The sequence below is a fragment of the Diabrotica virgifera genome, chromosome 4 (genome assembly GCF_917563875.1).
Source record: "Diabrotica virgifera virgifera chromosome 4, PGI_DIABVI_V3a".
Taxonomy (NCBI): Eukaryota; Metazoa; Arthropoda; class Insecta; order Coleoptera; family Chrysomelidae; genus Diabrotica; species Diabrotica virgifera.
The window spans coordinates 56881406-56897525 of NC_065446.1; the positions used below are offsets into that span (position 1 = coordinate 56881406).

At 30.8% G+C, this 16120-nt stretch overlaps 1 protein-coding gene across 1 annotated transcript in view; it reads right to left on the reverse strand.

Annotated features, from left to right (window-relative positions):
* The window catches only part of LOC114331790 (regulating synaptic membrane exocytosis protein 2), a 421091-nt gene that overhangs the window by 184735 nt on the left and 220236 nt on the right, over nt 1-16120 (reverse strand). The window contains exons 6-7 of the mRNA XM_050648222.1: nt 14364-14577; nt 11229-11402 (exon numbers count right to left, since the gene is read on the reverse strand). Of these exons, the coding sequence (XP_050504179.1) occupies nt 11229-11402; nt 14364-14577 (388 nt within the window). The remainder of the gene's footprint in view (nt 1-11228; nt 11403-14363; nt 14578-16120) is intronic.

The following is a 16120-nucleotide window of genomic DNA, read 5'->3' on the forward strand; positions in this document are numbered from 1 at the left end:
CAACACAAACGAATAAATAAAAAAAAAACAGAATGTTAAGAAAACCTGAGATTTTAATTTCAGTATTTTATAAGTGCTAGAATATTCCACAGGGTGATGCGAACTTTGAGAAAAAAACATAGTTTGATTGGTACACCCGGTATACAATAAAAATTTACCTGTTTAGTAACATATTATTACAGTGGTATTGTTAAAAAATCAGGCTATAACATGTTCAAAAAATCACTTAAGTCGAACAACAGGTTTAGGAAATATGAGACATCAAAAATGAGAAAATTTTTAAGTGGGCCGATTTCTATGCACGTAAGTTTATATTACAATGAAGTCGTTCCAGGAACGCAACTGATAAATATTGACAATATCTTTTTAAAGTCGTCTACTTTAAAATGTATAATAGTCCAGGGCTCATCTGTTTTGAGATGGACGTTGAGAGGTGACTCAAATTTTTTGCAGAAATTGCTTGAAAATAACTCAAACAATAATATTTGAGTTATCCTCCCACTCAAAATGGTCCGGAACATTGTTTAAATAATCAAAATGTTAAAATATGAACGAAAAATTTGATTTTTTTATTGGTTTTTTGAATATAGCTTTAAAACTGTTCATTTCTGAGAAAAGTTGTACTGACATAAAAGTTGCGTAATTAAATTTCCTACAATACAGAATTGGTTAAAAATTTTAAAAATAATTACCCTTGTTGCAAAATAGCAATACTTGCGAAAAAACTATACAAAAACAAGTATTCGCATTTTAGGTTTTTCAACCATTTATGCTACACTTGGGACCTTTATATTTTACCCAGAAAAACTTTATGACATAGTAAAACAGCACTGTAAATTTAATTAAGATCGGTTTAATAGATTTTGCAAAATAAATTTTGCAATCCAGCTTTCGCAAAAAAAATTAATTTGTTTAAAATGTTGCAGGACTGAAAATAAAGAAGATAGTAAGTTGAATTTTTTTTTGCTTATAGAAGTGTACTGTACCTTTCATTTGCAATTTGCAAAATTAAAATCGAATAATTACCACGGCGTCAGGAAATTTTTTAAATAAACATTAATTTTTGGTGCTACGCGCAGGACAGCGGTGTTCGATTCACACAAATTTATTTACACCAAAATTTCTTCTGATCTTTATCTAACATATTATTTTCTTACTCTATATTTTGTTGTATTTTAAGATTTTAATTCCACAAAAATCAAACTAATTTTATTATTGTTTGTGAAATATTGTTTAGACAATTGCATATATTTAAAAATAATAAACTTTTATTCTCTAAGTTAAAATATATGAACAAAGAAAGTTTTTACTAAAGAAAGTGTTATTTCAAAGGATAGAGTATGTGATTTTATTTTGCAATAAACAAATTTATTTATTTACATCGAAATGTAATAAAAATTAAAATATATCAATCATTATCAAAGGTCATTGAAATGCCCAATCAGAGCAAACTATCCGCTGTCCTGCGCGTAGCACCAATAATTATTGTTTATTTAAAAAAATTCCTGACGCCGTGGCAGTTAATCGATTTTAATTTTGCAAATTGCAAATAAAAGGTACAGTACACTTCTATACGCAACAAAAAATTTCAACTTGCTATCTGCTTTATTTTCAGTCCTGTAACATTTTGAAAAAACGAATTTTTTTTGCGAAAGCTGGATTGCAAAATTTATTTTGCAAAATCTTTTGAACCGATCTTAATGAAATTTACAGTATTGTTTTACTGTATCACAAAGTTTTTCTGGGTGAAATATTAAGGTCCGAAGTGTAGCATAAATGGTTGAAAAAACGTAAAATGCGAATACTTGTTTTTGTATAGTTTTTTCGCAATTATTGCTATTTTGCAACAAGGGTGACTATTTTTTAAATTTTTGACCAATTCTATATTGTAGGAAATTTAATTGTACAACTTTTATGTCAGTACAACTTTTCCCGAAAATGAATACTTTTAAAGTTATAATCAAAAAACGAAGAAAAAAATCGAATTTTTCCTTCATTTTTTGACATTTTGGTTATTTAAACAATGTTCCGGACTTTTTTGAGAGGGAGGATAACTCAAATATTATTATTTGAGTTATTTTCAAGCAATTTCTGCAAAAAAAATTGAGTCACCTCTCAACGTCCAAATGTACTAATATTTTTACAGATCCGCCCTGGTCTATAATATATGTCTAAATTGTCAATATAAATGAGTCAAATTAAATTAAATTATTAGAAGAATATTTTTACCAAGCAACATAAACAAAATTTGTTTAATTTATTAATATTTTGTATTTCGATAACGACTAAATTGTGACTTTATTTCCCAAAGAAAACAGTAAATTATATAATTATGCCAAAAGGAAATACCTTCAGAACAATATTAAATAATATCTTTTATATACCACTGGTGTTACCGGATGATCGCTCACCGGCCCATCGATCAACATCCATCCCTCTGGTCAGAGGCCCTCTGGTTAGATTATGTTGCTCTCCGAGAGTAATCATCTTAATAACATCCGTGGTGCATAAATAACTATTGTGTTAAAATGTTTTAATAAATAGTTATAGATTTCAGGATAAATTATTTGATACATAAATTAATACGTCATATAAATAACTGTAAGTACCTAACATAACTCTGTTTATATAAAGTAGATTGTAAAATAAGTGGAGTTTATGAATATATTAAAATTGTTTAAACACATTGTAACGCCACAAAGGATACAGAATTCATAATAAAACAGTCAATACACAAAACCATAAAACAATGAACATAAAATACAAATAAAGCTAAAGGTTAAATCTAACGTTTCTATTCTAAAAATACGAGTCCGAACACACAACAGTTGTTGCTCCCATTAAAAAAAAATAACGAAAACATTCAGTAGTCTATCCAGGAAATTAAGAAGGATTAAAACATAGGGAAATTAAAACAAGATATGGTTGAATGCTCGAATATAAAATGAATTTTACAAATAAAAGGCAGATATCGAGGGCAGTTATTTATTAAATCTTGCTCAAGCACTTTTGCCACAGTATAAAGAACGACAGTAAAACCACTTCTCTGTCGGCACTTTGATCTCAAGAAGTAATACCGGCAGTACGCAATTCATAATTCACCAGTGGTGGATGCGGGTTTTCGCTGTTAAAACCCGTACGTTTCTATGCGACTAACAATGCGAGAGTGGGGCAAAAGCGACTAAGAACATTGCGCGGTCGCCATGCGCGACTACAGATTTTACTTCCAATTTTTCGGAGAGTGGTTCTACTGTCCCTCTTTATACTGTGCTTTTGCTCTCAGAACATCATCAGGGACATTTCGTCAAAAGATGGGGAAGATATTAGGTCTGGATCCGGCGTATGAAAAAAAAGTTGATTAATGCCAAGCTGAAAATTTGTTAATAGCTTAAGGGTGTCTAGTCGGACAAACTTTGATATATGGGAACACTGGAACAATGGAAGTTTTAATTGTGGAACAGGTTAAAAATTTGGAACGGTCAGGCCACGAAAACGGCACATGTATTTCGTCCGACAGAACAGACTTAAACTCTTCGAACAGAGATTAAACTCTCATGCAAAAATCAGACTGTTATTTATCGCCAAATGGGCGTTTTAATGAGTGGAACATGTAGAATATGTCAAATGACAGGAATTATGACAGGTGATAAATAGCAGTCTGATTTTTGCATGAGAGTCTAATCTCTGTTCGGAGAGTTTAAGTCTGTTCTGTCGGATAAAATAAATGTGCCGTTTTCGTGGTGTGACCGTTCCAAATTTGTAACCTGTTCCACAATTAAAACTGCCCCTGTTCCAGTGTTCCCTTATATCAAAGTTTATCCGACTAGACACCCTTAAGCTATTAACAAATTTTCAGCTTGTTATTAATAAATTTTTTTTCATACTCGGGATCCAGACCTATGTATATCTACGCTAGTCAAGGAGAGCAAAAACAAGATATTACCTCCGAAATCTATTCTACTACATGGATATTGATAAAATTATTATTTATTTACTTATCTCCTTATTCAAAGTCTACCCTATGCCGATGTGCGCTTATATCTTGGGGGTGTGGGAACCACCTTCACGGAAGTGGAAAAGTTTTGGTCAAAATAACTACGGAAATGGCTAGAGAAACTAATTCAAATCAAAAATTGTTCTATAATTTTTTTTGAAAGCCCAATACTTTTTTAGTTATTTGTGGACGAAAATTTGCCAATTTCATTAAAAAATGTCACCTTTTCGAATGGTTTTTTTGCGAATACCTTAAAAATTATGCATCTAACGAAAAAAAAACTATATAGTCCAGAAAGCCACTGCGCATCCGCTAGGAAAAATATTCTGATTCGGATTTTTTGCACAATCTTATTCAAAAAGGACTCCTTTTAACAAATTAGCATGTTGCCAGGACCAAAAGGTGGTCAAACATTTTTTTAAACGTTTTTTTTTTTGTTTTTTGTTTCTGAAATTATTTTTTTTGCATGGAAAAAAGTTTTTTAGGTTTTTTGGATCATTCCAAACAGAAAAGGTCTTTAGTGACTTTTCTCTAAAAATGATAGTTTTTAAAACATAAGCGATTAAAAATTGAAAAATTGCGAAATCGGCCATTTTTAACCCTCAAAAACTATGTGAAAAACTGAAAATTTGAATGTTGCCAAGGTAGGTAGATATTCTTTAAACATCGATTGATAAAATCCCGAAGAGTTTTTTGCAATACAGTATTCAAAACTCCTTTGTTTTTTAATTGCTAATCAAGCGTGCGCGACACTATTTTCCACCGACAGTATGGTGCAAATGAAAGGAATAAATTCGTTATTTCGTAAACCGGCGACTTTAAGGAAAAATCCCGAAAAAGATCAATATGGTATACTAGTGACGTCATCCGTCTGGGCGTGATGACGTAATCGATGATTTTTTAAATGAGAATAGGGGTCGTGTGGTAGCTCATTTAAAAGGTTGTTCAATTCTCTATTCAGTAATGTAAACATTTACATAATTATTTATAGAGGGTGTCCTTCTACTTCTTTTTTTGTCAAATAATTTAATTTAATAAAAATTTTTTGGACACCCTGTATAAATAAGTATTTAAATGTTTATATTACTGAATAGAGAATTGAAGAATCTTTCAAATGAGCTAGCACACGATCCCTATTCTCATTTAAAAAAATCATTGATTACGTCATCACGTCCAGATGGATGACGTCACTTTTATACCATATATGCCACAATATGATAACTTAAAAATAAAAATCGACCTGTTTCGGGATTTTTCCTTAAAGTCGCCGGTTTACGAAATAACGAATTTATTCCTTTCATTTGCACCATACTGTCGGTGGAAAATAGTGTCGCGCACGCTTGATTAGCAATTAAAAAACAAAGCAGTTTTGAATGTTGTATTGCAAAAAACTCTTCGGGGATTTCATCAATCGATATTTAAAGAATATTTACCTACCGTGGGGCAACATTCAAATTTTCAGTTTTTCACATAGTTTATGAGGGTTAAAAATGGCCGATTTCGCAATTTTTCAATTTTTAATCGCTTATATGTCAAAAACTATCATTTTTAGAGAAAAGTCACTAAAGACCTTTTCTGTTTGGAATGATCCAAAAAAAAACATTTTTCCATACAAAAAAAAATAATTTTAGGAAAAAAAAGAAAATATTTAAAAAACCGTTTTTGACCACCTTTTGGTCCTGACAACATGCAAATTTGTTATTTGTTAAAAGGAGTCCTTTTTGAGTAAGATTGTGCAAAAAATCCGAATCAGAATATTTTTCCTAGCGGATGCGCAGTGGCTTTCTGGACTAATAACATTTTTGTAGCTTATGAAAAATCAAAGAGATTCGTTTCTTCGTAAATCTTCTAATTTTAATACAAAAAGAGATACGGTAGGTGAAAAGAGATTTTTTTGGTGCATGCTCAAATCCGTGTGTTCAACTTAAAATAACAGAGAAATTGTCGATTTTTACGGTATAATGCTTCAAATATCTTTTGTAGTGCTTGAAAGGACCTTTAAAACGAGCACTGTTAAATGTTGATTACATTCAAACTAAGCGAGATATGGCGCAAAAAACTTAATGACTAATTTGTTTTAAGATAAAATGAGAAGTATATTTAACCCCTCGTGCACCAGTTTTAAATGCTTTATTTTACTTCTACAATACCTTTTGTTATAGTGTTATTTCTAGGTTCAAAAGTTGGACGGGTTTAAGATGCATGGTTTTTGAAAAAAAAATAAGATCAAATTATAGAGCGCATTTTTAAATTGTCTTAAAAATCTCTTTTTCTCCATGTAACTCGAAAATGATGAAGAGATTTTATAGTAGGTAATGAAAGAAAAACCAAAATTGGTATCCGAAGAAACTCTACATTTTTTTAGTGTATCTTTATTTCGAATCTCTTATCATTTTCGAGTTACATGGAGAAAAAGGAAGATTTTAAAGAACATTTAAAAATGCGCTGTATAATTTTATCTCATTTTTTTCAAAAACCATGCATTTTAAACCCTTCCAACTTTTTGTACATAGAAATAACAATATAATAAAAGGTATTGTAGAACGAAAACGATACATTGAAATTCTGGTGGACGAGGAATCTAATATACTTCTCATTTTTTCTTAAAATACATTTTTTTGCACCATATCTCGTTTAGTTTGCATGTAATCGGCATTTAAAGATGCTCGTTTTAAAGGTATTTTCAAGCACTACAAAAGGTATTGGTAGCAGTACACCCCTAAAATCGACCATTTCTCTGTTATGTTAAGTTGAATATACCGATTTGAGCATGTACCAAAAAAAATCTCGTTTCACCTACCATGTCCCTTTTTGCATTATAACTAGAAGATTCAAAAAGAAATGAATCTCTTTGGTTTTTTATAAGCTTCAAAAATTTTTTATATGTTTTTTTGTTAGATGCATAGTTTTCAAGGTATTCGCAAAAAACCGTCTGAGAAGGTGTCATTTTACAATAAAAATGGCAAATTTTCAACCACAGATAACTACATAATGAATACAAAAAGTATTGAGTTAAAAAAAGAACAGTTTTTGCTTAGAGTTAGGTTCCTAGCCACTGCCGTGGTTATTTTGACCAAAAAATTTTGCAGGTGGGAACCACCCCCAAGAATAAAGCGCCATATGATATAGGGTAGACTTTGTTTCTTGACCTATTCCCTACTTACCGTGAAAATATCAAGTAAATTGATGCAGTAGGATGGAATTCGGAGCCAAATACCCTCACTGACTGCACTAATCCGAGAATGCCTTAGACATTAATTAAAATTAAAACACACATTGGACAAAGGACAAACAGATTTAAATATTTTGTGCGAGGCTACATCAAGATATAAGGTATATTAATACTAAACTTTGTTCAGTGTGTGTTATATGTTTTAATTAATGTCTACGACATTCTTAGATACCTTCCGCATCTTTTGACGAAATACCCCTGGAAATGCTCTGAGAGCAAAAGTATAGTCTAACAGATTTAACTGAAACCCTCAAGGTCACTTGCACCTCATCAACGAAAGTCTGTCGTGTCTTCTCTTCGCGGCTGCAGATAAATGGGTTTTACTGTACTTGTGCAAGATTTAATAAATTACAGTGTACAATCTGCCTTTTATTTCTAAAATTAATAAAGAAATTGTTTGTGTTAGTCAAATATTATCATAAATCATTCTTAAATTAATTCTGGCTATACCACTGGCAACTATAATTGCTAAAACTAATAGGAAAGTGCACGGACACATACGAAACACGAAAGAAAGAAACAGATTTAGAGATTAGCTAATTTTGTGTATTGTGTTTTTGTGATTTATGTATAAAAGTGTGTTAGGTGCTCGTAATGTATCTAGTTTGAGTACCATTATCGTCAGAAAATCATTTTACTTTTAAATGGAACTTCACAATTGATATTATTATTTAAGAGCATAGGCGCAAAATTTCGGTCCAATGCTTTTTAGATTTCATTTTTTTCGAATCCTGAGAAAACTAATAGGTATTTTTGAAAATTTTTAACGCAGAATGAAAGATTACATTATTACCGAGGGCCGAAATTCCCTGAAAACTTCTATAATTTTTATTTTAATAAGCTACAAGGAAGAAAATAAAAGGAGAAAATTGAGTATATGATTTTTAATTTCAAATATCCCATTCAAAGAAACTTTTTGTTTATTCTAAGGGACTTTCGGCCCTCGGTAATGTAATTTTTCATTCTGCGTTTAAATTTTTCAAAAATATTTATTAGTTTTTTCAGGATTCTAAAAATAATTAATGCATTTAAAAATCATTGACCCGAAATTTTGCGCCTACGCTCTTAATGATAATATAGGCAGGGTGCAAACCACTTATGGAATAAAATTATTTCTGCCCTTGTTTCAGAAAATTATAAAAATCACTAATATCCGTCTATTGTTATAATGTAAATGTGCGCATTTAAAACAAAAATTTAAATATACAGGGTGATTCACGCAAGCCTAGCATAGTCCATAAGCTTTATTTTTAATGGAACACCCTGTATATTTTTGTATTTTTAAAAGCTCCTTAACGACCTGATCTCAACGAATTATACCATGTAGAGTAGGGTCTATTATGAATATTACAAAGGGAAATTTTGAAATGATACAGTATGAAAGCCACTTGTGGATAAAATTGTTTGTGTCCTTATTTTAAAAAATTATAGAAAACGCTGGGACAGGTCAACTTTTAAGCATAGTCCATCATCTTCATTTTTAATGATACACTCTGTATATTTTTATGTTTTTAAAAGCTTCTTAATAACCTGATCTGAACAAACTAGATTTTGTGGAGACTATTATGAACAATATATAAGGTGGAATTTTGAAACTATGTATAACTTTCGTCAAAAAATTAAATACAAAACCCGATATTATTGATACTTAGTTTAGAAACTTAATGTCGGTATTTAGCTAATTAAAAAATACCAGTAGAGCGTGATAAATTATTATTAATTTCAAAATTTACCGCCCACTTATTTTCAAAATAGACCCTACGTAATATGCTTTTTTGAGATGAGGTTATTAAGTACATTCTAAAACCATAAAACTATACAGAGTGTTTCTTTAAAAATAAAGATTATGTACTACGCTAGACTTGCGTCAATCACCCTGTACATTTAAGTTTATATTTAAAAAAAGCACATTTAAATTGAAAAGTTAACGTATTCCAGCGTTTTTATTATACAATAAGGACACAAAAAATTTTATTCCATAAGGGGTTTCCACACTTTATAATTTCAAAATTTCACCCTGTGTTCATCATAATAGACATCATAATACATAATCATACAATTACTTGACCAATGTATTCTTCCGGTTTTTACATATGGATGTCAAACATGGACATTCACAAAAGCAAATATGGACAGAATTGCGAAAACACAAAGAGCACTGGAAAGACAAATGATCAACATAAGACTGTCAGATAGAAAAAATAATTCCTGGGTAAGAAATATCACAAAAGTTAAGGATGCTACTCGTCAAACAGTTAAACTAAAATGGAAATTCGCCGGTCATGCTATTAGACAAAAAGACGAAAGATGGAATAAAATTATTACAGAGTGGAGACCATGGACATACAAACGAAAGAGACCACAGATCAGATGGGTAGATGACCTAAAACACCAAACCGGCTCAAAATGGATGCACATGGCTTAGGATAGAGAAACATGGAGGAGCGAAGGGGAGGCCTATGTCCAATATTGGATGTTGCAAGGCTGATAGATAGATAGAATACATAATATAATTTGTTGACATCAGATTCTTAAGCAGCTTTTAAATATATAAAAATATACAGTGTGTTCCATAAAAATAACGCTTACGGACTATGCTAAGTTGGCCTATGCATTTAAATTATGTTTAAAAAGCGCACATTTATAATAAAAATCGGCGGCTCAGCGTTTTTATGCTTTTTTAAAATAAGGACAGAAATAATTTTATTCTATAAATGGTTTTCACCCACTTATAAGTTTTAAGTTACAATAATATATAAAAAAAAACAAAAATGCGGAATCATGACTATACGGGCGTTGTATTATTTTTTCAGTTGTAACATTTTAGTAAAATGCTGAGGTGATCGTCAAGGAAATAGCGCCACGACACATGAAATAGCGGTTTATGGTTCGCAGTCATAACAAACAGTTGGATGAGTTTATTTACACGACGAAGGGAGTCCGTTAGCCACTACACATTAAACGGAAACGCTGTTTGTCCGGGACAATAGCTCCCAGATAATTTTATTATTTATTTATTATTTATATTTTAAACGTACGTTATATTAATATTTTTAAAATTGAATAAAGGAATTTTGTTAGTTATTTATTATTTAGATTTTAAACAAATTATGTTATATTAATATTTAGTTTGACTTTGACGGTTCTGTCAAAAGTAAACAACCTATGCTTTGTTGATACGTTAGCAGGTGGCACTAGCAACAAACATAGAATTTTTATTGAATTATTTTAAATTATTAATAAAATATAAATATCATATTTGATAGCAAATTTAATTATTATATTATATTATATTATATTATATTATATTATATTATATTATATTATATTATATTATATTATATTATATTATATTATATTATATTATATTATATTATATTATATTATATTATATTATATTATATTACATTACATTACATTATATTATATTATATTATATTATATTATATTATATTATATTATATTATATTATATTATATTATATTATATTATATTATAATATATTATAACTTTAAAAAGGGTAAACCCTGTAGTTGGCTGTATACCTTCGATAAAACAACGTGGAATGAAGTAAACACTTCTGTTGTATGTAGGTATATGAATTTATTAAAATTCTTAAAATTTATCCACAAGGGAGTGGAAGTACAAAACGTTTTAGGTCAAACTGACCATCATCAGTGTAAACCTGGAAATAAGTGAACCACTTAGATTGAAAGGCAAAAGGGTGAAATTTTGTCAGTTAAAAATAGAGAATGTGGTTACTTACGTCCAGTGTACAAGTAATTGTAACTAGCCACTTAAATAGGTGTAAAAACCTCTAAATAACATTATTGCTACATTATATGCTATATATTAGTCGATGTCTTAAGATTATAAATATCACATGTGTTTTGTTATCAATAATATCATCTCAATACTGACTAATCGAAGTCAGCATTGGTTTACTAACGGATAGAACATTTCTGACGATATCGGTATTCAACTACCCAAAATAAAGCGTACCTCTCTGTGCGGCTGATTGTCTCCAGCTAGCTTGTGCCACTCTTCTGCTTCCCATAGTTCTGGAAACTATTAGCTCTACGTTAGCTTCTTGTCTACTTTCGGCGATTATTTCGGCCACTTCTTGCGAAGATTTTAATTGTAAAGAACGTCCATTCCATTCAATAACCTCGTCACCTGAAACAAAACATAATATGCGTTTACAAACTTACATATGAAAACTTCCAAATATAGACCCATTATTAGGGTCAGATGATTATGGTTATGGTAAATTTAGGAGCTACTTTATATTAGAATCAGCAGAATCTCAGAGTATAAGCCCATCCTGCTACCCCAGACGTCTAATCACTTACTAGGCTTGTGGTCTCACAGAAACTCACAAGCTTCCTTAATGGCATCGCTTATCTACAGGGCCCCCGTAACTAGGCGTGCAACGTGTGCGACGCACGCGGGCGCAACCCCAGAAGGGCGCCAAACCGAAGGTTTAATAAATAAGAAATATTTCTTTTAAATGAGATAATCATTTTTTATACAATTTTAATTTTAATTTTTTCATGAACACGAATAATTAAAATATTATTGTATATTTGGTCTTAATAATTACTACTAGTATTGTATTTTTAAAACAATACAATACCCGAATACCTATTTTGCAGTACATATTCGTAAATGATAGAATTTATTCGTAAATGATAATATTGTGAATATGGTGCACAGTTCCAAATATTATTCAATTGACTGTACCCCAGATTCAAGTCATAAAAAGTAAATAAGCCTAATTATGTGTTATGTAGTATTAAACAATAATTCTAAAAAATCAAATAAAGGGAGTTTTTTAGCTTTTCACCTATTTGACACTACTATTGCAACTCTTCATGCAACTATAACTTCTGAGCTTCTTACGATAAAAGCCTGGTCTGACTCTAATTTACTCTCCTTTAACGTGGATAAAACGGTAGCATTATCATATAAAGGTGCTCTTCAACCCCTGCTTGTGAATAACCGCCAGATCTCTACCGTTGAAGCTGTAAAATTTCTTTGGACAGTTACCTCAAATGGTCCCTTCATATCGATTTGTTAAGTAAGAAACTCGCCTCAGCCTGCTATGTCATTAGATCTGTTTCGAAGGAACTCAATTTAGCATCCTCTAAAATAACATATTTTATCGCCAACCGCCACTAAAGTCATTCATTATTGTACTCATTTGCCCTCATTTGCGGCAGTAAAGTAACACTTTATTGTGCTGAAAGAAGAATTTTACTTTACCTGCCGCGATTAATCAAATTAACCGAGATTGAATGTAAGTGGTCGATGGCAGTAATCGAATGGCGAGTATTTGAGTGGACTTACAATTTATTTACTTTAATTATTAAAAATATTGTACGCAATTTGCGATATTATCAATTAAATTTATGTCAAAAAGTGAAATTCTGTAGTATTTTGTAATTATATTCATAGAAAATAAATTAAAACTTTACCGATTTAGTAATTATTCAATATTGATAACTATCGATTAAAAATCGAAAGCGGTTATCTTGCAAGTTATCTGTCATCACTGTCATGAAATTATTATGTTTATATTATGAAATTTAAAAAGTTCTTAAATTGTAAATTGCAAGTAAGTGTTAAAACCAATATCAAATTATGTTGGCAAATATTATTTTATATCAATAAAACATATCTTAACCGATATTGTCAAATATACCAGCAAACGAGAAGTAAACTCAACCTTCCCAGGGACATATCTGAGCTTCTTAGAGACAATACAAATTAATATCAACAATATACAGTTTTTAACGGAAATAGGATTAAAATAAATTAATTGTATCACAAATTTTTCAGGTATACTTTTTGTTAGTACATACCTATGTATTTACTTAATATTACAATATTTTTTTATTTTTAATATGTATTTTCCATTGTTGTCGTTTATAACCCCAGTGGTTCGGACGACATTAAATTTAAAAAAATATATGTTGGCGATAAAATTTTGTATGCACCACGTCAGTAAAGACTCCTTATCGAACTCGTCGGTTACTCGCCTCGCTCGCTACGCTCGCTCTTCTCGTAATATTAGACTCGTTCGATAAAGAGTCACTTTACTGACTTGGTACATAAATAACTATTTCTTTGTTCGAGTCTCATCTTCGATATGGTCTTCCTTTTTGGGGGTCTAGTACAGCTGCCCAATTTGATGTTATTTTCAAATTACAAAAAAGAGCAATAAGATATCTGTTTGGCCTCAGAAGAACAACCCATTGCAGAAGTTACTTTAAAGATCACGAAATTTTAACCCTTCCATCTTTGTATATTCTAGAAACTGTTTGCTTAATTCGTAAACACCTGCATGTCTTTCCAGCAAGGCCTCATCATGACTACTCCACCAGAAATTCAACTTTTGATGTCTATTTACCGATCCCGTCTTCTGAGTTAGTAAAGAAATCTATAATATATTCCGCAAAAAAATTATACAACCATCTCCCTTTACAACTTAAATCTGCAACATCTTTCCATTAGTTCCGTAAAATGACAAAAGCTCATTTATCTAAAAGACCATATTATTCAGTAGAAGAGTTTCTTAATGACTAACTAAGAAATTACAGTAATGCACACGTAACTAAAATATACTTATCTATATTTGGGTGTCACATACAGCAGCTTAAACTTATTAGTTCCTTTGTTTGTGTTTTATTATATGTATTATGTTGTATGTTCAATTTTGCAATTTATAGTAATTTTGCAATATACCGGTTTTGTTTTTTGCTTCACTTTTTTAACGTGTTTATATTTTTTTATTGACGATTTATCTAATTTCAGGAAATTGTATTTGTTATTGTTATATATATTTTTTTGTGACTCTGTGTTAAGCTTTGTCCATAAAATTGTATAATTTTCAGTGACAATAAAGCATATTTCTATTCTATTCTAGTTGATAACGTCAAATTTTATACTATAACCCGTGATCGGAGTAGTACCCACTTTCTGTCTGTTGCTGTTGAGTTTAGTAAATTTCCGACTTATTTCCAATGCTTTAAATGTTGACGCACGGGTAAAGAACACTGGACTCAACTGTATTATGATTTATTAGTAAAAAAATTGATATTAAAGAAAACTGTCCTGACAATCGTTATTACTTACCAGGTCTTAGTTGTCCTTCCACGTCAGCTATACTGCCCTTTTTAACTTTTTCTATAATAGCCCCAGTCATTCCATTTTCGAGTATTTTTCCGCCAACTACTTTAAGTCCCAAAATAGAAGCACTGGATCCACTTGTATCTCGAGAATTTCGCCTCAGAATCATATGACCTATCATTTTCGTTCCATCAGCTGAGACTTGCCACGATAAAGGGTGCTGTTTTAGAAAAAATACCGTTATGACAGGTGACATTTGTACAAGAGAGAAGTATTAGTACATGCAAGAAGCAAATTCTACAGCGATTGTTTGCTTACATCATAACATTTTGTGTTTCCTTATATTAAAATATAAAATAAAAAGAATAAAAATTTTAATCAGTCTTATAATTTAAGAGAACCATTGATAACAGCGTTGATAAAATCTAAACCCTTTCAAATTGCACTAGGTACTATTTATAATATCTACTGAAAAGCAACTATTTAGGAGCCTGATAGTGCATTTACTTAATAGACCCAGAGGCAGCGCTGAAAATCTATTTCAATTTACTAAAGCTAGATTTTTCACAGTTGATTACTGTGAGTGTGTAGAGAAACATACTGCGGTCGGTCAAGCGAAACGTAGAACAGGGGTTACTGAGAGGGTATCAAAGTTGCATTCCTACGAAGGTAATTATTTCCATTTACTAAGGCTGAAAATCAGTACACACATTCTAAATTAAATATAAATACAAGTTATTATAGTCGGTCAGCTGTATGGCGGGACAGAGCCGGTCGGTCGGCCCCAATAATCGATTGAGGAAATGAAGCATTTTGGCTCGCAATTTTTTCGACCAGCATGGATTTACTTGAAATTTTCACAGAAGGTAGCGAATAGTCCAAGGATCTTTTTTTATATCATGCCGCTATCATGCGCTAAAACCTTGGGGGTGGTTGCCACCCCATCTCGGGGGTGGGAATTTTTTTATTACATTTTAACCATGTAATTCGATGGAAAAAGTGATTCTAAGAAAAAAATGTATTTTACATTTACTTCGTAAAACTAATATTTTTCGAGTTATTCGCGCTTGAAAATAACAGTTTTTCGACGAAAAAATCAACTTTTTTAGAGGGTTTTTTGAGAATACCTCGAAAAATATTCTATATATTTTTGGCGATAAAAAGTTTCTTCAAAAATGATTTTGTAGGATTTTTCGAGAGCTATAAGATTGTGTAAATTAAATTCCGTAAGATCGCTTAGTTTTTAATTGGGGCGGGTTTAAAGGGCTCAAATAAGGGGGTGTTTGCTGGTAAATAGAGGCTTTAAACAGCTATATATGGCTAACTGCTCACTGTAATGAAAATCTATGTACAGAGTAATTTTAGTCATTAAAAAAGCTACAATTTAGTAGTTTATAATTTTTTTCGTATCTTCAGTATTTTCGGAGATATTATGAAGTAAAAGGTGAAAAATACCAAATTGCAAAAAATCATTTTTTCTTTAAAACTCCAATTTTTCCAAAATTAGGCCATTTAAATAGATCAAACTCCTTGAGTTTATTGATAATATAAATATAAAAGGAACTACAGAAAGGTAAAGACCAATTTTGAAATAGGAAGGTAGTTAGGGGGTTGTTCTCACTGATTTTTTCGTAGAAAAAAGCAGGTACCGACATTTTTTTGATTATAAGTCACTTAATTTTCATGCTAGAATCCTTTTATTATTATTTTTTGAAAGGTCTAATTGCTTACTTGGAAAAAGATTATTTAAGTTTTCCTCGAAA